At 37.2% G+C, this 24,114-nt stretch overlaps 1 protein-coding gene across 1 annotated transcript in view; it reads right to left on the bottom strand.

The window, feature by feature from the left end:
• Nucleotides 1–5,046: 5,046 nt before the first annotated feature.
• The window catches only part of TAFA1 (TAFA chemokine like family member 1), a 440,521-nt gene continuing 421,453 nt past the window's right edge, over nt 5,047–24,114 (bottom strand). The window contains exons 4-5 of the mRNA XM_040995063.1: nt 11,328–11,452; nt 5,047–6,161 (exon numbers count right to left, since the gene is read on the bottom strand). Of these exons, the coding sequence (XP_040850997.1) occupies nt 6,144–6,161; nt 11,328–11,452 (143 nt within the window). The 3' untranslated portion in view covers nt 5,047–6,143. The remainder of the gene's footprint in view (nt 6,162–11,327; nt 11,453–24,114) is intronic.

The raw sequence follows: 24,114 nt of genomic DNA, 5'->3' as shown, positions 1-24,114 counted from the left end.
CCAAATTCTGTAACATGTTCTACACATCCCTGCAATCTGACTTCAGGGTTACTTGCATCCCAGACTCTTAGCGAAAGCTGGATAGGAAGTGGAGCAGCTGGGACTTCAAGGATGACTCCAGCAGGGGATGTTGGTGTCACAAGCAGCTGGATTTTTGGTATCTGGCTCCACATTTTTTTGTTGTTGTTTTCATCTCTTCCCTATACAATAAGTGAGTCCTGTTATCCAGTACCACAGCTGACATAATGAAAGGACTTAATGGATGCTTATTATGTATGATTAAGTGAATGAATAACTGAAGGAAGGGGTGTAATCCAGGGTTTGAATGGAGACACCTCTGCAGTAACGTGGGGAAACATGTGAACCAGCTTGGACAATTAGCCTGAATGACAAGAGAGCTGAGAGTGGAAGTAGTGGCCTGGCTATGACATTGTGTGTAGCTTCTGGTAATTGTATTACACAACAGATGATTGGGGCCATTGGCAGGTCAAATTCTGGATAAACATTCTGGACACCAACAGAGCACTGTTGCCAATATGCAATGATTTGCTTGTACTAGGAACGTTGCTCCAGTGTGGGTTATTTGGGAATTCCCAGGGCTTTCGAAGCACTGTCAGTGGTACTGGCAGATGGAGCCATCTACATAGTAGGGCCAGATTCTGTTTAGTCTTCAAGCTTTCTAGAAACAGTATGAGGTCGATGCCTTCATCAAGTTTGTAAGCCTTAACTTAGGCTAGCCATGAAACAGGGCACTTTTAGAAGAATGGTATGAACAGTAACCTGAGAACAATAACAAGTGCTTCTCTCCTGCTTTATATTAGCAAGACATTTCTACTTTCTCTTTTCCCCTTGACCTCCTATAATCTTTTAGTTTTGTATTGTGATCTTCATTTTATAAAAATAAAATGTAGGCATTTGTCCTCTTTTCTACGTAGTAAATGGAAACCAGACCTGAACTACTGAGGGAGGCTGTTTTGTTTATAAATCCACAGCTTGAAATAGACATTGTGCCTGCTGGGCCTGGGACAGAGGGACACGGGAATGTGATGAGGAGAGTAGCTCGGGGAGAGGGAAGAGAAACTTGGAGAGCTTCTTGGTCTGGCCATCTTACGAGATTTTTCAGGTTGGGGACCAAATACAACCTGAATTGCCCTGTAGTACAGGACACACAGCTAATGCAGAGGGGGAAAAGTCACAAACAGAATCATATCAGGAAGATTCTGTGGAACACAGAGGCAGAGGGTAGAGACTGTTCCTACTGGGCGATCACCCCCAGCAATCTCGTAAGTGTACACAGTTCTTCAGTCTTTCCACACCAGCTGATGGGATCTGCCTGGTTACACTGCTTCCTTCCACTCCCATGCTGGTTTGCTTCCTACAAGGTTGGAGCCTTTGGGAGTTGAATCCATTCACTCCATTCTAGCATGTGCTTGGTCTCTGTTAGCAATGCTGACGTGCTTCCATCAGAATGAAATATCCAATTGGATATCAGCATGGCCACTGCTATTAGAGAGCACTTCCTTCCTCCCATCCACTGGTTCATTCCTCAAATGTGCAGGAGACCAATCCAGATCCTCCTCATAGGTGGGAGAGACCCAAGGATCTGAGCCATCCTTGCTGCCTTTCAGGGCACATGTTAGCAGGAGCTGGAATCAGGGTTATAGGCTGGACTCTTACCCAGACACTCCCACATGAGATGCTGTTTCAAGTGGCATCTCAAAGTATTGTGCCAAATGCTCACCACTTCATGACTTTTTATGAGAATACTACAACACAACAAATATTGTAAATTTAAGCTAGAATTTCACACTTGTACCTCACAGAAAGAAGAGACCTTAACAATGACCTTAACTTGTGTTATCAGGCTAGGTCCTATAGATATATATACCTATGTCTTCTAGACTCTGTTAAAAAATTACCATTGAATCAATTAGGACCCATTTAAAATTTTATTTGCAGACTCCTGTAATAGAAAACCCACTTTCAACCCACGTCATGATGTTAGGCCATACACACACAAATGCCATGACCTGTTGGCTGAGAAACACTTCTATGCAAAATAGAACTTCAGGTTTTCATAAGGAATGCATGTGAGACTATTTTTGGGTTATAGCTTCTCTAAGAAGAAGTCAATCAGGGAAAAATGTTGCTTGGTCTGTGAAATTAGTCAGTTATGGCTACAGGCCTAACCATTGTGCTTGGTAGTATTACTATTTTTTAAATAATAGAACTAGCTATCAGAATAACTAAATGAGAGTGTGATGTCCTTAAAACGTAAAATAAACTATTTATATAATTCAAACCAATAAAAGCTACTCATGGGCCAGTGAGGCACGTCAAGACATCCAATGCATTGTCCCTTTTAAAAGAAAACAAAATCCTACACTATTCAATCTGAAGTCTAAATTTTTCATAGGGGATTTATTGGGATGCACCTCTGTACAATTAATGGCCTCTTCGTTACTTTAAAGTGTGCACATAATTCTGTTTAATCACTTTGGGATTATTCCCTGGGGGTAATACCCACACTTCCTTTTACCAGGTTTTCTTGATAGATGGAGGTGGCTTGAGTGCTACAATATACTAACAACAAAGCTTTTATTTAGAAGGAAAACCGCACATGAAAAGAGACATGACACTCTTTGTTATGAAGCAAACTGTAATAGCTTTTGAAATAGGGTCTTTAAGCTTAATTCAATGAGAAAGGCTTGTAATGGATATTTAACCTCTAGCAAGGAGCACATAACCCACGCAGGTGAGAAAGGTGCTGAATCTCCTTAGGTAAATAATTTTTGAAATCCTCATGACCTACTGTATCAATGATTATGGCAAGGCCATATAAAATAGCATACTGAAAAATTACTATATGGCTTGTTGAAAGTTACACTCAATTTGATTGAAACTGATGTCGAATTTGTGTTGAATGTAGTACCTCTTAGTGTGGTTTGACAAGTGTTTTAATAGATACAACTAATTCATCTCCAAAAGAGACTTATTCTACTGGAAAATATTTCTCTTAAGAAATAAGCCACATTTTCCCTTTTGCCAAAAGAAAATAAACTCTTTGCATTTTCTCTAATTATGTTATAATATTATTCATCATACTTGCTGCACGAGTTCAAAATTAATATTAGTCATATCACACTGAGCCCTTTATTACCAAAAATATGTGATAGAAGTTTTTACACCCTAAGTGTTCATATTTAATAGGCAGATGGTAGCTACTGAATTTCCACAATCTGGAGCAAGTTAAATTTAAAGTCAGTTTGATGGTTCACACATTTGTGCAAGGAACTTGAATAAAACCATCCTGAATTTGATGACATTTACAAATATTTGTACTGTCTTGTAGGATGCCTGCCTGATCCCGATGAGGTCTGTTTCTTTCTCCAGGTCTTTTCAAGAGAGGCTGTTGCATGAACTGACCTATGGGATGTGAACTGATAGGAGTGCACCTCTGGACTAATTCTTTTATTGATATGAAGCTTCAAGTACAGAACAGGAAGAGCTGTGAATGCCTCATACTGTGAATTGTGAGAAATATATGCTTGTGTAAGACCTGGTAAAAGAAAATAGCTTGCTTTTTTTCTAATTGGATTTTCATTTGTGATCAATATTTTTAAAAAGAGCATTCCAAGGAACACTGATATCATAGTGAATGCCCCATGTTCAGAGATTTTAAGGCAACAATAATGCTGTCTTTTCCACCTGGAATGAACTCATCTCTTTATAAAGGCTAATAAATTGTATATAAAATCTAAATTTCTGATTTTCTTGAAAGATCAAAAATATGACAGTATAGTGACTGTATCCTGAGGTAGAAGTAAGTTCTTGCTGCATCCTATTGTGCAGAGAAATTATAATGCAGAGCCCGTGTACCATCAGTGTGTCTAGATTCTAGAATTTCTTTATTTGAAACCCCCCTGTTCTGTTACTTCTGGAAGATACACAGTATTTTTTTTTTTGCATTAAATGATATAATGACTCTCCTAGTATTCCTATTTTAGCTTGTTTAGAAATATTTCTCCATTATAGAGACAAGATTTTTTCTCTCCACCCTTTTCATTTGTACTTTTCTAGACAATTATTTCAGTTTATAATTAAAGAATTTTTAGTGTATTATTTGGTATATTCATAAGGACTACAAATTTACAAAACTTGATCCACTCACTGGTGTGAGTGTAGGCTGTTTTAGACAAATGTTTTTGAAAGTGTTTGGGAAGGAAAGTTTTACAATTCTTTTTCCATTTCTGAATGATTTTACAGACTTTCAAGACAAGGATTAATGTTTTTGGCTAGACTTGTAACACATTTGTTCAGACTTCGGCCTATGTTGGTAGAAATCAACGGGCCCCTTGATTTCACCTGAGATTTAATATTAGAAAGTCCAGACTGTAAGATCTACTGTATTGCTGTCAGTATATGAAGCTCTAACAACTTGTATTTCAGTGGAAAGGATTTAGAGAAAGTAGATATGCTTGATTTATGATAGGGTAATGATAGCAACAGAAAGGACCCTTTATCCATGTGGGAGATCCAGAAGAAGCTCCTGGTTCCTGGCTTCAGAACAGCTCAACTCTGGCCATTGTACCACTTGGGTAGTGAACCCGTGGATGGAATTTCTCTCTCTGTATCTCTTTTTCTCTGTAAATACGCCTTTCCAAAAATGTATTTTTGAAAAAAATCATTTCATTTATGATCAATATTTTTAAAAGAACTGTTGTGCTATCTCCATGAAAATAAGAATTTGGGTAGATTTATCCTTCCTGTAAGTATCAACTTATTTTGGGGGTGTGAGCCCCACATTTATCATTTCAGTAACCAATCCAGAAGGCTAATGAGATTGCATAGTCCATCTTGTTGTCAGAGGACATTGCAGTTACAGCAATAGATTTTGAGTTGGTTGGGAATAACAACCAGCATGGAAGTGAAGACCACATGGGGAAGTTCAGGCTACCTGGGAGTCCTGGAGCAGGTTGTCTTTGCACTTGGTTAAAGCTGATTCAGTAAAAGCACATGACAAACAAGGAGGACAAGTAGGTTTACAAAGAAGTTATTTACCACTTTAATAGGGCTGTCCAACATTGGGTCACATAGAGCATCCTAAAACCTCATTGCTTTCAAGCCTTCCTATCTCACCAGAAGAGATCTGAATTCTCTAGGAAAAAGCAAATCAAACATAGAAAGAGATGCCATGATAAGACTTGTTGCTACAGCACTATGTAAGTTAACGATGCCAGACTTTGGGTTTAGTTAGAGGACATTTCTGCAGTCTAAGACAGCTATACATAGCCTGAAGACATTGTATTTACAGAACTAATAAGGGATCTACATCCTATCACAGCTCTGAAGAGTCTCAATAGTATGGTGGAGCAGTTCCCTTTAGAATCCTCATTTTCTTAAATGTGGAAAAGCTAGTAGTTCTAAAAATATTTTCCTGGAAGAGGTTAGAACGGCTATTATATATCAATTGAATATAAAGTATGGTTATGTAAGCCAAGCTTGCATGCTAATATTGCACAGGGTAGAAAGCAATAAAACAGGATGATGTGCTTCCTGGGGCCATGGAGTAGAAACTGAAGGAAGCTCTTGATTCAGTATCATTACGATGCCTCAAATTCCAGGAGTCCACTTGTAGCTGGCTTTCCAGTGGCAGTGCCATGTTGAATTCCCAAAAGTGCACATATCTTCCTTGCAGAGAGAAAAAAAAAATGACAAAACCCAACCAAAACAGATAAGACATCCAAAACTCAAAGAGATAACACCAGCCATTTCAAACTGTGATACTGTTCATTTTCGAAGAGAATATATAATATCTCAAAATATTATATATACACATATATTTCAAATGGTACAAAGTAACTGTAGATCCAAATTAGAAGACAGTTGATCCTTCTTCATGATGCCCAAAAGTGTTCATCAAGAAAACCCTTTGTGAAAATCCACTTTCCAGAAACTCCAAGTTGCCAGTGTTCTCATTAACAAATGCTTCATCACACACAGTAAATGCACTATGATTATCTAGTAACCAGTCAAAGTGCAAATAAGAAATCCATTTGGTTTGTAAGTGAGTAGGATGTTTGAAATTCTCAAAGTGTGTTTTCCACAAGGTTGGTTTTCCTTTGTTACCACAAAAGCTTCTGTTAGGTTCTTGGGTGAATCTGAAACCAAAGAAAGAAAGAAAGAAATTTCAGGGACAGAAATACTAAGTGAAGACACAAAGAAATGTGATGATGCAGTAAATGAGAACATCGTGAATTTTGATGATGCTTCTTCCTTTAGATGATCTGAAGTTGAAACAACTCTTTTTTTTTTTTTTAATATAGTCGCAGTTCTCAAATGGTGATCAAGGCATATTTGACAGGGTATGATATTTTCATCAATAATTCAGTTAATTAGTACTGTAACTGAGGGGAGACTCTGGGAACAATTTCTCTCTGGAATTCTCTTCACGAATGTGTGACCTCTGCTGCTGCGTAGAGATCAGTGCTATCAGGGCCTCACACTTGGCTTACAGCAGTGCTGTCATTGACTTAAACTCATTGCTAATTTTTGAGTAAAAATGCTTCATTTTCATTTTTTGCTGGGACTTTCAAGTGATACAATTGTTCCTGTGCCTATCTGGTGTGAATTGGACCTGAGTAGGTCACTTCAAGGTCTTGGCAAGGTGGACTGATGCAGAGGGGTGTTGCAAAGCAAAGTTATCACAGAGGTTAGACTGGCAAGAAGAGGAAATGTTCTACTGAAGGACACAGTGATAAGGCTGATCAAGAATACACTTGTATAACTATTGAGCTCACTTATTCCACTTGAATAGGGTTCCCCAAGTCAAATATTCAGATATGCATGCACAGAGAACTACTGGTTGACAGTGTAACTAATGACTGTCATAGAATTGAAGTCTCTAAAGTTCAAGGACTTATACATTTTTTTTATCATCTTCAAATTCTTCACAGTGTTAGAAATTGCGGTCTTGGAGCCCAGAAATAAAGTCCATTTGAAGCTTTTAGGGCAAGACAAGAAGAGCAACAAAACTTTACATTCAAAAGTTGGTTGGGCCAAGGTCAAAGTATATGAGAAATATCCATGCATTTATTTTTGCATCCTTTCTTTTGGCCTTATTTCACATCCTACATTCCTGTGGCCTTGTCCTTTTGCTTACTTTGGGAAAGGAGAGAGTGGTGCTTCAAAAACAGAATGGAAATTTTCTTTCTGTTCCTCTGCAATCAAGCCTAATCTCTATTCCCTGTGGAAGACCAGGGACTCTGTTATGTTGACCAGCACATCCACAAGATGTGAACACCAGAAATGTCAACAGCAGTGGCTTTAATGTATTTAGTGGCTAATGAAATGAATCTGAAACAACGGTGATAGTATTTGGTTTACTCTTTCTTCCTTTCAGGAATCTTGAAATTTCTCTATATTTTCAAGTTTATTAATGTTTATTTCTTATTTCCAATTCTTTAATTTTCTGGACAGCAAGATTTCAGATTTTCTCTTTCTCTTAAAGCATATTTCATGAAAACATGAACTGGACGTCAGGATTACAAAGTCATGAACTCTTGGAAATTTTCAGATCATGCACAACTTCAAGTGAAAAGAAGCAAGAGCATGCCACATGGTAGCTTTCCATTCCTACATCGTAAAAACATCGGGGCCAAGTGAAATAGAGAATTGCAACATCTAGGTTACCGTCAGGATGAAGGACCAGCAGAGCTTGAACAAATGATGTGATGATTAGTGTTGGGTCACTTTGACAAAGTGGTTATTGTAGTTACTTATGCAATATAGGTTCTACCAATTCTTCCTTTAGAGAATACAATTTGTAAATTAATTTTTCATTGTTTTCACTAGTCTGGGTAACATCCACATGCTATATTGAGCAAATCCAAAATTGGTTGGTATTACATTGGGTTATGCTTTGTCATTTTAACTTGCTAATTTTTCCTTCAAGTGACTTTGCTTTTAGATAGGTTAAAATTTTGCCATGAAAATCTATGCAGCTGTATCAAAGTTATTCTCAGAGGATGTGATATCAAGTTTATTATACTCTAGGCTGCAGTTTGGAAAGCATATCAGTTAGAAAACTTCTTTCCTACAGATGTCATCCAGGAGCTTTTCCTCGTTTTTGAAGACTTATTTTTCCAAATAATCCAAAAACATTTCCTAGTTTCACCTCTTCTTTCTCCTTCCTTTGCTAATCTCACTAAGATTCAGTATCCCTAGGTTTTCCTTTGAAGGTGCCTGTCACCCAAGCTAATCCATACTCCACATATCTGTTAGTTTAGATGAAAAGCTGAATTTCTAATTTCTTTTAAAATGAACACCATAAAATTTTAAATACACCAAACTTTTAAACATCCTTTGTTTATCTACATTTCCAAGACTCTTGAGAATTTTCTCTTAGCATGATTACTTTGGAAGGAACATACAAAGTAGGATTTTACCCATGAAATACATAAAATCTATTCTCTTCAGATTAACAAATGAAATGATTTTTTTAATCTTTTTAACACAAGGAAACAGAATGAAGCCTAAAAATTTTTCCAACAATTATTTTACAATGGATTTATTTTTAAAGTAATAGTATCAAGGCAAGTCTCAATTTTCATTAATAATTTTGATTGCTTCTTCAGCTTTTAAAAAATATTTATTGATTTGAAACACAGAGTGGCGAAGAGAGAGAAGGGGAGAGACAGAGAAAGAGAGCTTCCATTTACTGGGTCAATCCTTAAAAGGCTCCAACAGCTAGGTCTGGGCTAGGCCAACACAGTAGCCTGGAAGTGCGTAAGAGTCTCCTATGTAGGCGGCAGGGGCCCAAGTACCTCAGGAATCTTTTGCTGCTTTTCCAGGTGCACTAGGAGGGAGTCAGAATTGAAGAAGAGCAGCAGGGACCAGAACCAGCTATTGCATGTGGCAACTTATCCCAAAGCACCACAACAGTATTCCCTCTTCTGCTTTCTGGGAGTTTTTTTTTCTGTATCATAATTGCATACAAGAACAAAAGATGTGCTTTTTAAATTTGTTCTTTCTCTCTTTGATATGAATTGGAATGATAAAACAGATTTGTACGATACAACTTGGAATGATAAAACAGATTTGTAAATGAAATTATTAAAAGCAAAATTGCTGGCATCGATATTTGGGTTGTGTAGGTGCACTGGAGCTCAGGAATACAGACAACCAATAGAAACAATTTTCCAGAGTTTGTGATGTGAGGACGGGGGCTGTCAAGTCTTTTTTCTAGAACAGATGGCTCTTACATGCATCCTCCGGAATTACTGGTGACTTTTATGTGTAAAACTGTGAAACTGTGAATTTCCTGGGCAGGTAGGGGAGACTATGTATGTCAGTAGTAGTGTTGGAGTCCTTTGAAAGCTTGAAGGTATATGTTTTTCAGAGTCCTCTTTTTTCCTTCTTTAAGTACAGTCTTTAGAATTCTCACTTGACTATTATATAGCTTACATGGCTGTGACACAGTCTCTCATTCCCTCGCTTGAAACAGATATGTATGTCAGGATAGGTACATCCTCTGCTTTTAAACCACTACAAGGGTGATTTGTTTCCATTAGACATTCAGCTCTCTGTGCTGTGTTTAGTCTGCCTATAGTGGTAAAATTTTGTGCCCTAGCTTCTATAACCCTAGTCAAATTCTACACACAACTCCTGTGATACCAGATAATGTCTGGGGGTGTGTTTATAATATCTGTGATAATTTTATATATACTCCACAGAGACCAAATCAACAGAAGTAATAAAGTGCAATAAGATATTAGTAATAATTTCAATTTTATATTTAAAAGAATCTCTTATTTCTCTTGGGATTTTATAACTTTATTTGGCTATGCTTGAGCTTTGGGTCTGCAATACCATGAGATTAGGCCTTAACTTTACAATGAGTGACAGACTATCATTTGGATTTTTGGAATAAAGCTTTGGGAAAAAATAATGTAGCAGTGTCATGTTTAAAATAGATGATTGGTATCCATCTGTACTAGACAGATTTAAGAGTAATTTAAATAAAACCAATTTTAAGGGCCTCTTCAAATTTTTTGGCAAATCATTTTTGGGCAGAAACAACCGAAATGAAGCCTGATACTCCCCATCCACTGGCTAAGTAAAGCCATTTCTGTAGGAATATGGCAAGTGTCAGGATCCTTTTTGACCCTTCTTGTCTGTCTTGAAATTCCTTTCAAGAACACAATAGTCTCTGATGAACCACCTGGGTCCATGCAGTTGTATGGCCATGCAGGTGGTTCAGCTGTTCTTCCTGGTCACGGGCTAGAGGGGTATGGCCAGAATTACCATGGTGCATACAGGCCACTGAATTTGATATTCAGTGCACCTACACTTACTCTACATTTGAAAATATGAGCTTTGTAGAGTATTTACAACATTACCTTTAGATTTCTCATCATGAAGCTATAAACATGGAAGAGTCAAGTATACTTATGACGAAATGATGCTGAGAAGGATCACATGAAGACTCATAACGGGAATGGAATGAGATGTCCTTTCAAATTGGGGAATCATGCAATAGACTCAAGGTATAATATATTGGGATATATTACTAGTGGATTTCTAAGAAAATAACCAAATAGATCAATATACAAATGTACACTCACACACACACACACATACACACACCAGGCTTATGCTCAGTTGGTATACCTGCATGAGTATGCTGTCAAAAGATTGACATACTTTTACAATAACAGTCAAACTGTCACTGTTTGGTTTCCCAAACAATTTCCAACTCTCATCCCTTTTGTAGTTTCCAGATTGTTCATTCCCAGCTGCGTGTGGCTGGCCTGGCTAAGTCTCTCTACCATGTTTCCAGATCACTACACCAACTCTTATGGGTTGGATAGACTTACCCTATATGCTGTCATTGTATATTTTGAAAATTACTCCACAAAGCAAGAGAAAAGATGATGACACTTCACAAAAACCTCTCCCTTCTCAACAATTCCTTTAAAGAACTGAAAGCATCTGAATGAATTAAATGACGCCCTTATTTGTCATTCTGAGTCCCACTGTTGTATGAATTATTTGAATAATTATCTCATTGCTCCCTTTTCCTCAGGCTATAACAACCCAGCTTTATTTATCAATCTGTAACGGAAACACTAAATTGCTCATTTGGGGAAAATTCAAGTACAACATCTGACTCACTCACGAATAGAAACTAATCTACACCTTTAAGAACATGTTCAGCCAGAAAAGTTTTTCACATTTTCAGAGTTTCTCTAGACACTGTTTTCACAACACCAAGGAAAAACTTCAGTTGGCAACACACATGAGACATCTGAAATCAGGGAACTTACTCGTGTGGTCTTAATTTTGTTGCCTGTAGCGCACATCCATCCGGAATTGTCAGGGAGTGTCTTACATTCTTCTCCCTCTAGACAAGGCTCCATCTCACACCACCATTTCCCAATCACTATGGAGGCTGTGTGGAAAAACAGGGCACAATTGTGTTTGTAATTCAGCCAAACGATCCGTGAGCGCATGTGTCTATCTTTAGGTTTTACTGTTTCTTGGAACATACTGAGTCCACTCTTATCTCCCATTCCTGGCTAAGAGAATTCTATCATGAGAAATAGGATTTCAGCTTATAGATATCATAATACACGTATAATTATGTTGTGTGGTTTCATCAAACAAGGCCTTGTCCAAAACCTATTTATAAGATGAAAACATGGAATGGGGAGACTTACTTCTGGTCTTTAGGAATTTCTATTAGATTTTGTATGTCATGAACTTTGTAACTTTTGATTTTTTTTTTTTTTTGTAATACCAACAAAAGAGCTAGGTAATCTTTAGAATGTCTACAGCTTTCTTTTTCAGACAGGCTGGTTGAGCCATCCAACATTAGAGTTCACTCTACCTCCACGGTCATGGAGAATTTCTAAGGCTCAGCAAACAAAACAAAACAGTGGACTGATAGGCCAAAAAAGTTGCAACATAAAAATCAATTGTAAAGATCCGGTCAGTTAAAAGCCCCAACAAGGCCTCAGTATCAATATACAACATTATGGAATTAATTGACATAGTATTGGGTAAACAATATGTTAAAAATAATGCAAGTTCCATTCTTAAGGTCTCCCCAAGAGGCCACTGAACTTATCTGGACAATAAGACGCTGAACTTTATGCTAGGCATGTGTTTGTAAGCAATGAATCTCAACTGAACTTGAACTATGGTTATGCAACAAGGTGGAGGAATCCACCATGGGGGGAGGGGTATGGGAGGGGTGGGGGGAATCCCCAGCGCCTATAAAACTGTACTACATAATACAATGTAAGCAACAATAAAAAAAAAAAATCAATTGTAATGATATATGATCATTTTTTTTACACTCAAAAGTATAGTTGATAGGGTTGTAGCTTCCGTCAAATGCAACAGTACTCACTGAGCATCTGATATAATCAGCTCCACTTTTCAGGCTCCCATCAAGGGTGAACAGGGGAAGAAGCTAAGTGAGTTTGGCATATTTTTGCCTTGATCACAAGATTTTACCAGAATCATGCAATGCAAATTAAGAAGCTCCTCATCCTCCTTAATGCCCTCAGAGAAAAATCATTTCTGACTGAAGGAAACACCAGCCATCAGAACTTCAAGGTCTTTGTGCTTCACAAATCCACAAGGATGTCCCTCTTATAAATCTCTGAAATGTCAGCCCTGTTTGATTTGTGAGACTGTCCACAGGGTTGTTTCCACATGGGTCAGATTCTCACCACATGCCAAAGATGAGTTGGTACCATGATGTTTAAACCTCACACTGACAAAGAAATCAAAAGACAACTGCTAATGTCACCGAAAATTTATATTCAAATGGACTTGAGTAAATTGTACAATAAACAGGTGCACATGGGAACTGTCTACTCTCTCAGCATTCACCGGACAATAGATTGTCTCCTTCAAAGCAGAGCCGTTTAAACTTAGAGACAATTATCTGCATTTAGGCTTTATTTCTGTGTTTTATTTATTTTGGCCTTTTCGACCTTTCTAATTCAGTGTTCCTTAATTTTTACTGTGAGTAAAAGTACAAGAGGGATTATACATACGTCAAGTCATTTGTATTCTGCTATGCTATCAATGTAAGAAAATTTTCAAGGGAAATTTCATCACATTTTATTTTTGCTTTACAGGTAGACCATACCAGTGTACATCAATTGGAACTTCATTGGATTTGGCAAGCAATTAATCATGTAGGAGGTAAAATCTTGTTAATTGTTCAATTCACATGTGCAATAACAAGATATTTTGGCAAAACAGAGTGAAAATTGAAGATGAAAATCTGCTGTGGGGTGTAAATTCAGAGTACAGAATGATTCTAATAGTTCTTGTTTTTCTTTTGAAAGGGATTAAAAAACAACTGTAAAACTTCTGCTAATGTTAGATTAAAATCAGTGTTTGGCAGTGCTTTTTTTAAGAGCTATTCTCTGAAGCTGCCTTTTGGCTAGCACTTCATTAGAAACCGTCCAGACACTTTCATTACCATTTATGATGTGCGTTCCTTGATAGCCTGCCTCGTATTTCAATATCCCTGCCCTAAATACGAGGCATTACAAACTCTCTGATCTTGGCCCTGGGAGGAAAGAGCTGTTCCCAACACGCCTACAATTTAGCATGCTCCATTCTTTTTCACGGAAGCACGCCAATAATGAACACCTGCCAGTGGGGTCAGCCGTTAGGATTTTCTGCCTCCTTCTAAAGAGTCCATGTCCTCTTCCTTTAACTTGCTCTCTGCCCTCTTGGAGCTGACCTACTTCGATGCACGCTAACAAAGCAGTTTCTTTCTTTCTTTCTTTCATTTTTTTTTCCAGTGTGAATATCTCCTAAATGAAAATGTAGACTGTAGGGGAAAAAAAAAACTCTGCAGAACCATATATCAACTTCAATTCCAAGTTGTAAAGATCCACTGGCTCATAGGGGAAAAAGGTCTTTCCAAATAAAAATGTCCTCAAGTTTGCTTATAATATCTAAAAATTCATATGACAGTTGCCTCTGCTGAATGGAGTTTGATTTGGTACTATCTTCTGCCTTATTAGAAACCATTTCATTCTCTCACAGGTGTTTTTGTAAAAATGCTACTGAACCAATCGTGTTGATGACTTAAGTGTTACTATCATTATTTATAAATATCTCTTCATGAGGTAGGTCAATATAGAGTCTCTAATCCTAATTTCCTCATAAACTATTGTCTAATAATATAAAAATACTCATAGGAAAAGAATTTCAAAACTGTCTCTTTCTTTTCCCCAACAAGAAGGTATATAAAACCTTCTGGTTGCTGCAAGAGGCATGACTCATGAAATGTAATAACATAAGTAAATATCAGTGCCAGTTAGGTTTTGTGATTTTTCCATCATGGAAATGCTTAATAGAAACATGTGTCAATACAATAATGAAAATTAAAGCTAATCATGACTGAATACCACATTATGCATTCTGTGTTAGGGACTTGAAACAAATTATCTCAATCTTCACAGCAACCCTATAAAGTAGATGAGTAAACAGAAATCCTGCGAGGTTAAGTAACTTTCCCTGGCTACATAGGTAGGATGCGTAGAATTTAACACTAGAACCCAGTCCTGTTTAACCACAAAATCCACGTTTTCATCATTACAGGGCTAAATCTAGTTTCATGTTCAGTATCCACAGACTATAATTTATATATATATATATACATATATATATATATTGAGAGAGAGGCTGCTGCTGAGTAATAAAATTCTCTCTGCCGTATTACTATTGACAATAAATTTCATATGGAACACAAACACTTGAGGAATATAAAAATATTTAGTTTGTTGTAAAATTAAATTAGCCTGAGGCAGGCCTTTGATGGGAGCTGTTGCTGAATCTCCACTTGTACTTCTGATCCAGCCTCATGGTAATGGGTATAATGGAAGTTAGCAGAGGATGCCTGAAGTACCTGGGTCCCTGGCACCCATGTGGGAGACCTACATGTATTCTGGTTGTTTCCTGACCCTCCTTGGGTGTTGCAAGCATTTGGGCAAGGAACCAGCAGGTAAAAGATGGCTCAGTTTCTGATTTTCAAATACAATAAAAACCAGAAGATAATTTTAAAATTTACATCAAGATAATAATTTGGGTAGCAACAAGTTTTCATATTTGTTTTTACTTGGTCTGAGCTCTACATTGCTTGATTTCATCACAGTATTCTAACATCCTCTGTATAAGTGAACATTTTTGAAATCAAGAGAAACTTGTGAGGTGGATGAGTAACTGCTGTAAGGACTTTTTATTTCCTAGAAGAACTGTGTTAATTAAGTGTCAGCTATAAAAACCAATGCTCTCTTATCTTTAATGATTATTAAAAAAAAAGAAGAAGTTTAAGGTCCTTTTTAAAATCCTGCTGTTCTGGGATTTGTTCTGGGATATGAAAAGTGCCATGTTCAGGAAAATATCTGATATTCATCTCTTTCAAGAATGTTCATATTTCCTGGAGTGACTCTTATAATCACTAAAGCCACTTTAATCACAGGTCTTGATTTCTTCCTTCTACTGGGTCATTCTTACAGAACAAAAGAGACTGTAAAAGAGTTTCTTTTCATCACAATTCCTAAATGCAGCAGAAATACTCCTTTTGTTGTTACTATTATTTATTACTATTGTTCACTTATAAGGCGTTTTCATGAAAAGATAGTGACATACTAATAAATGACAGTCTTAATAAGTACAGAAAGTAGACATGATATTGACTAAGATCTGCAAGCCTTTTAAAAAATCATTTCACCAGATATTTGATTTTCAATTCGGCAAATGTTCATCAAAGCAGTATCTCACCTGATAATGTGATTAAATAAAGAGCATGACAGAGGGTGTGACCTGAAATCTTAGTTTGGCCCTGGGTGTCCTGGTGCGGCTGTGCTGTCATTCTGGCATGGATTACACACAGCAGGTGCAAATGAGCAAAGTGCTCTCAGACCAGCACATGCACGATTGTGTTGAAGAGTAGATGTGAGTCTCATGCTGAGACACGTTTAGAAGACTGTGGACGTTCTTAAAGCTCAGCTAGGTGAGTTCTGTAAACATGTCTCCATGAGTTAACGAATATTCTAGAATCCAGAGCCAATGAGTAAAATGAAGATGTGATTAAAAGTTGGCTGTTGGGTATGAATTTGTGGTGTGTGTGGTGGAGAAGAAGAATCAAGTAGTAAAGAGAAAATTGAGCACCTTTGTATCCAATAGGAGAAAGGCCAGGCCTGTGATTCTGGATGCTTCTGCTACAACTGTAAAGAACATGTGAGGTGAAAGTGATTGAGGAACAACTGAAGAAATGTTGTACCCAATCACTTTACCTTTCACCCTGGGTGTTCTGGACACATATCCATGTCTTCACCAGAAAGCTAGTGATCTGCTGTCATCTCTGATTGGCAAAGACAGATTTGAAGTTTGCAGATGAAGAATTTAAAAACACAGGCAACATGAGAACAAAAGCAGTGTTTGTATTTGAGTAGTGCTATGCGAGGATGTTAGCAGCGCTTATGTAAGGATCACCTAGGCAGCTAAAAGGTCTAGACGAGGTGGCACTGTCAACATTCAATAAATATTCACTATCATCATCTTTGCTGGTGTTATCATTTTTGTTCCTCTAAGGGATAACATCTTTGCAAAAACAAAACGGAAATTCTACACAAAGTTCGAGAGCAAACCATTGTTGTTCGATATTATGCCAGACTCTCAGCTTGCTTTACGACTTAGGAGGGTTTGAGCATACATTAAATGGTTGAACACATGATTATATTCATGTTCCCAGAAGTAGGTTATAAGTACATCAATCAAAACACATTTCCAGCCTAATTTTGATGCAATCTGTCGTGCAACTTAAAGCACTGGCAAGAACTTCATTCATGGGAGGGGAACTCTCTCCAGCCTCCCTTTTCACACAGGTTGTTGGAACAGCTGTTGCCAAGATTTTTCTTCTAAAGACCTGCAGTGACTCTCTGTGTTATTGTTTATGTCAAAGCAAACAGAAAATTAAAGACATTGAATACCCTTCCCTTTAGGCACATCAAACGCTCTCCTTCTAGGCTCACATGTTTAAGGACACAATCCAATTTGGAATCATTATCTATTGGTTAAGCCTCCAAGCTCCTGGGTATGTTGATAGAAGGATATGCTTTAAATCTTTAATTCATCTACTGGTAGTATAGTTTTAGGAAGTTAAAGACTCAGCTTCCTTATTTACAGATGTAGTTATTAAAAATTGCAGGTGGTTCTTGTAAGTTGACATAAGACACTTCATATAATGCCTAATAATCTTCATATTAAACACATACAGGTATTATAGTTATTTATCCACACGTGCAGAATGAGGGCATATATGCATCTATTCATCCAATTACCTTCATACAAAATCAATGCCTTATCTAATACAAGTTTCGGTAATTTTAGTACACACACACACACACACATACGTATACGTGTGTATTTTACAGATTGAGTTGGATTTCTGCATAGGAGCTTCAGTATATTTCAAAGACATAGATTTAATTGCTGATGATAGAATTAATTAGTGCGTTTCTTCTACAAATTTTAGTCTAGTGCCTTGCAAATGGAGGCGATTTTACTTTGATGAGGGTGTAGGGGAGACTGTGGATTGTGAAATGGGCAACCTTTAAAGTCACAGGTAGGAAGTTTTCTTGAAAAATCCTTTTAATTGAAGGTATTGACAAAAAATGGCATTTATTCATTCAAAAGTTGTTCAATAATCTCTGCAGTGGCCTTAACAGAGAAACAGTTCCTAGCCTAAATTGGCAAATGGTCTTAGGATAATATGTTCTGCTAAATTGTGATATGTACAATGGGACTTCAAAAAGTTTGTGGAGAATTCAGTTAAAACTATTTTGCTGGAAAATTTTTTTGAAATTCACACATAGCTTTTATATAGTATATACTTTCATAATAGCATTTTCCACACATTTTTTTGAAGAATGTCTTATAAAAAATACCATACACCAAAAGAGAAAATAACAAAATATATCTAATTTATATAGTTAAGGTAATGGCAGTAAGAGGAGTTTCTGTAACAAACCACTAAATAATCAAAATTATTCATCTGTTATAATAAATGTTTATATCATGTCCACATATAGGAGGTAAAAGGTCAGCTTTATATGAATTTTAAGATGAAATATAAAATGATAAAAAGTCTTCCATTTGTTTTGGGCCTTTTCAAGCTCTTACCAGAATATAGTGGTTCAGCTCTTACATGAAAAGCATGTCTGTTCTGAAATCAGACATTTTTTTTTTCCAATTCAAAGAAGCTCTTCTAATTACTGCCAAGAATAATTCTCCTTTTTCTTAGCCTAGTTACCAGAGCTGCAGTGCCTGGCTTAATGGGCATTTTCAATGTAGCAACACTGGCCATAGGTCGACTTACAAACTGCACATGAGGTTATAGTCTTGCTTTCTTTAATAGTTATGGATGAACAGAAAGAATTCTGCTTATTAGATACATTTGGTGCTCTATATCCTTTGTATTTTTGAATTCAATATTTTACATTTAAAATATTTAGAGTGACCTGAAGTTGGTAATAGATATTAATTTACAATTATGTTGAGGCATGGATGCCTCTGATGTAGTCTATACTATCAGCCACAGAAGTAATGCATATTCAATTCTAATATTCCAAGAATGCAGAAAATTTTCCAGAGGAAAATCCAGGCTTCCATTTGATATAGTCATACTATTACATTTGGATATATTTTCTTAGAAATTTATAAATGGCTCATTGAGAAATATGTTAGTATACAAGTATTTTCTCCATTTCAAAAAAATGCTTTATGAGGGTATTTTAGAGTGTATAATACAGTTTTTGCTAGATTCACAACAGATTTACAATAACCAAGTAATGTCAGTTAAGTATTGTTTCCTCTTTTCATATGTAAAACAATTGCTTTTATGGTTATTGGTATATTAAAATATGACTTTGCTTGGTTTTACTTTGCAACTGATCCTACATATTAAAGTCTGCCCAGAAAATTCCGGACATCAGCTTTATTTGCAACACTCGTGCTCACAATCTTGGCAGTAATGGGTTAGTTGTACACTGATTGTAAGGTCTTTCATTTTAATCTCGCTCCCACTAGAGAAGATTGATACAAATAAAATTTAAATAGAAAACACATTTCAGATGCCAGCAGTGAAAAAGACTTTGTCAGCCTAATGAAAAGGTATCAATTTTCTCTACTTTATTCAATAAATTGTGAGTCATTTTCTAAATGGATTAGATTAAAGGAAAGTTCAAACTCCTGCTGAGATGCTCTTGGCACTGATGGAGACTCTAGATAAGGGAGAAAGACCAGGGCACATAAAACCTCTTAGGCCACTTACAATCTATAAAAATTGATACCAACTAGGAGAGAAGTGTCTCTAACCCTGAACTCACCTGTTGCCTCTGAAGCCAAATCCTGGGGAATCGAATGAGACATGCGACTTCTCTTATGTTATTACGATGTCATGGGTGACTGAGCGAATTACGGCTGAGGACATGGAACTGTTGGGAGGGCTGAGGTCTGCGTAAAGCTCGTGGCTCTCAGGGCTTTTATGTGCCTGTTCCTCAGACACTGGTGAATGTGTTAACACAGATATTTGACAGAGCAAGAGAAAAACGTGATAGAATACTTACTTACACAGTCTCTCGGGGTAGACTCTTGCCTTCAGGTTTATTGTAATTAACTGAATTTCAGAAAACACGATTTAACTTTCATATAAAGATGAAATGTGTAAATCTTGGTCACAAAGCACTCACGAATTTAATTTTATTTGTATGTGTTTGAAATGGAAGAAATTGGTAATTGGTTATTTCTGTAGTTTCACAAAAAGTTGCTCAATATCCCCATGGAATATCCTTTTGTTCATCATTCCATTGAGAGGTGAACACAATAATTAACTGATTTTCTTTTTTTCCTGACAAAATGCTTATGGTTAGTACAGTTATTTTTGTGAAGTTGCCCGGACCATGAGGAAGAGTCTAGCTTTCCTTATTAGAAAATATTTATAGGCTTGGAATTATTTATGTCAGGCAGTCTGAGCTACAAGAAAAGCATACCGCAACTTTCACCTATGAGTTTTAAAACAGAAAAAGAAATGAATGATGACATGATGTTCTTATTTTTAAACATTTAACTTCCATAATGGCAAATGCTCTGTTAAAAAAAATACTAAACCCAGACTCTAGAAACAACCTACAAACGTAGGAAATTTTTTTTACAGTTTTAGCACCTTGCAATTTATTTTGTTCATGTCAATAACAGCACCAAGAAAGCTAAATGTCAAACAAGGCCAGGAATATGAATTTAGCAATGTTTCAGATATCTTTTTGCAAAACAGGTTGGAATAAAAGATCAACTGCCTCAAGCTACACATTTCCTCCACTTTTGGCTGAATTTCATGGCTGTAAGTTGGAAGCCAATGGAGTGCTTTACAAAAGTCAACAGTAAAACCTAGAAGCTTGAAACAGTTTTGTGACTGAGTCATTGGTGGTGGGAGCATAATGGTGGTTTGAAAGGTTACTTCACTAGCAATAATGATTTAGCAGAAATGAGCTATTTTCTAACATTTACCACCTATTTATGTCAAATAATATTTTCCTATTTTTGACCACAGAAAAGGCCACATTTTTTCCTCTTTTATGACTATCCACTTCTTTGCAAAGTGATTGCTTCTGAACTCTTGAAAAAGTAGAGATCATTCATCCGACCATTCTGGTTGGATTTGCCCGTGTGATTTGCTTAATCAGCAGGATATTAGCAAACATGACACAAAAGAGCTTTGAAAGGATCTGTGTCTGGAGTCTGCTTCTTTTTGGAACCCTGTTCTGACCATTATGAAAGGTATGATAGAGCAGAGACAAGTGAACGCATCATAGGGTGCCAACGAACCATCAGACATGTGACTCAGGTCCTTGTAGACTTCAGCTCCAAACAAGCTAGCTGAGACCAGAAGAAACCACCAATCAGGCACAAAATCATGGCATTACATGTTTGTTGCCTTAAGCATTCAGAATGAGGATATTTGTTAATCAGGTAAAGGAAATCATAAGTAGTAAGAAAATGTCCCTTCAAAACGAATACATCTAAGTAAATTTAATAAAATGCATCAAGCAAACAATGAAAAAGACAGTTTTCTGGAGCAACAAAAATTTGAGAAGATAATGCGAAAGTGACAGAATCTCAGAAAAAGTGATGTAAAATGCTAAGTACTCTTTCTAAAAATATATTTATTTGTTTTATTATTTTATGATACAGTTCCATGGCTTCTGGGATTTCCTTTTCTCCCTCCTCAAACCTCCACCTGCCTCCACCCTACCAGTGATTTTACCTTTGTCATTTCATTAGTATAGTCTTTCATAATCAGTCATTAAGTCCATCAAAATGCTATGTATTCTTTACCTGAATCCAACAGGGGGCCACATTTCATTTGATAGATACTGTGAAATATGTGCACTGTGAGAAATAAAACTTCACAAATTTTTTTCATTAAAATTATCTTTTAGTTCCACTTTTTTCCACACGCTTTTTCCTAGAGATTATTTATTTCAAAGCTAGAGTTAGAGTAGGAGCTTGATGTCTCCAACACAACTCAGCACCTGAGTTATCATCAGCTGTGTCCCAGGAGGAGCACGAAGCTGGTTCAGAAGCAGGGGTGTGACTCAGTCCCAGGCACACTACTGTGGGCTACATACAGCTCCAATGGCAGCCTAATCTACTGTACCTCAATGTTTATCCCTACAAAGAAGCTTTTTACTCATTTAAAATGTCAAGAGTTACAAACCATTAAAATTAAGATTTTACTCTTCTAAAGAAACCAGAAAAACTCAAGGTTGGTGCTCCGTGTCTATAATAACAGACCAGTGATTTCTTTTGGGAATGGGACCATGGTCTCTGGCTTGTCATGGTCCTTGCTCCTGCCCAGTCTCCACCATCCTCTCTTGGAAACACATACAATTCTTCCTAGTGCATGTGATACAACCAAATTCTGTCCTCGGGTGGTCTCTGAAATATTCCAATTGGCCAGAAAGCCTTCCTGTTTCTGATCCATGGAATCTGAATGGTGACTAGTGACTAGATCCTTTCTGCGTCCTCTTTATAGTTACACGTTCCTCCCATTACTTGGATTGCTTTCCTTTCACTGGATCATCAAGTACAGATTCCTGACTTCTTGCCATCACCACTTACATACTTGTTCTCCTTCTGGATTTGAGGTCAACGTTGCATGCCTGATCTAGCAAAGTTCAATGAAAAGGCAGTGACAGATAACAACACTATCAGCCTATCAGGTACATGCCAAGGTTAAAAGATTTCTAGAAAAATATTTGAAAAACAGGAACATTTTTTTTAAAGTTATAGTTCACTTATTCAAGGACAGAAAACCTGGATTCACTCCTTTGCCAACCAAAATGAGCAAAAATACTCCTCAGCTGTCTGTGTTTTTTCCTCTATGTCCTTCTGAGTCCTGTTTGTGTCTTTGTTCCTTGACTCAGTCTAATACTGACTCTCTCACATACAAAAAAAAAAATTTGTACAAGAAATAGCTAAATAGCATGCCAAGTAACCAATGTCTGAATTATTTACACAAAAATAAACTTAGATTTTGATCCTATTTTTTCTACAAATGCCCACACTAGACCAAACTGAAGTCTTCCAATTTAAAAGCTCCTGTACTATTATGATCCTGTTTCTTTCTATGAATTAAATGTTAATTATCTGTCTATTATATCACCAGTGTGTGTACTTCTTGAGGCCAGGGACTGCACGTTTCAAGTTATGTATTTAAAGTATCAAGCAAAGGACCTGACTACACACAGCAATTGTAAATTGGCTACAGAAAGTCCTTCTCCAACCCTCTTTCCCCTGATACTTCCCACTCCAGCAGCCAGACACAAAAATAATTGCCTTACGAGCTTTCCTTGCAGCTGAGTTGGTCATATGATCCAGTTCTGAGCTATGGAAATAAACAAGAGTCTGTTGGGAAGGGTGTTCTGGAAAAGGCTTTGATTTCCTGCTAAAAAGACAGTCGGTGCTGGCCTGCAGTCTTCCTCCTTCGAGCTCTGATTGCATATATGACAGCTGTAACCATTACAGTCATCATAAAAGTCATGTCAGGAAAATTGTTGCCACGCTGGCACTTACATCACAGAACCCAGTCCATAATCAGTATCTTTGGACTTCTTACACACACACACACACACACACACACACACACACACACACACACACACACACACACACCAATTTCTAGTGCCCAAACTACCACATTTAGGCATCTTGTTGCTTGCTGCCTACCATGACCCTCCAGTTGAATGAACCAAAATGTTGCCTTGCATTAAAGACAGATCACTACACTAATGACCCCCCCCCCCGCCATGTTTTCAATATACTCAATGCATGAAGAAGGAATTTCCTGGTGTGTTACAGTTCAGATATTTAGCACAGGTGTTTTGCCCGACATTTAATATGCCCACATCCTGGAGACTGAAATCAACTCTGGTTCCTAAATCTATCTTCTGCTACTTCAGACCCTGGGAGCATTGATGGCTCATGTAACTGAGTTCTGGCACCCCCATGAAGAAACCAAGATTGAATTCCTGCCTTTCAGCTTCAGCTTAATCATGGCTATCGGCAGCATTAGGCTGCTGACCCAGCCTATGGGGGAACTCTCTCTCACTGTCAGTGTTATCTCCCTTTCTATATTTCTTTGCCTCTCAGATGTTCAGAAGTTTAATTGGCCACTAGATACTACTGGAAATGGATTTCTTTCCTTTTATATCTCTCTCCACTTAGCATGCACATTGACATTGCCTTTCATAACACACCAGATGTAGAAACTATAGAACCAACACAGCTGTGTGTAAATTAAGCATTTTCCTGGCACACGACAGTGGCAGCGTAATGTTGGACTTTCTTAATTACAATCCAGCTCAGCTCATAATGGAGTGATACTAACTGTTATGGTCTAGAGAAGCTAAATTCAATTTTACTAAACAATTAAGATTCATCTCAATGTCTTTGCCACAGTTTCAGCAGAAGAGCGTGCATAGAAAAATTGGTCCTCTGGAGAAGTGTTTCTGAGCC

Source organism: Ochotona curzoniae, unplaced genomic scaffold (assembly GCF_017591425.1).
Source record: "Ochotona curzoniae isolate NIBS_2020 unplaced genomic scaffold, NIBS_Ocur_1.0 contig_908, whole genome shotgun sequence".
NCBI lineage: Eukaryota > Metazoa > Chordata > Mammalia > Lagomorpha > Ochotonidae > Ochotona > Ochotona curzoniae.
Note: the sequence above shows the minus strand (reverse complement) of the source record. Positions and strands in the feature narration are given on the sequence as shown.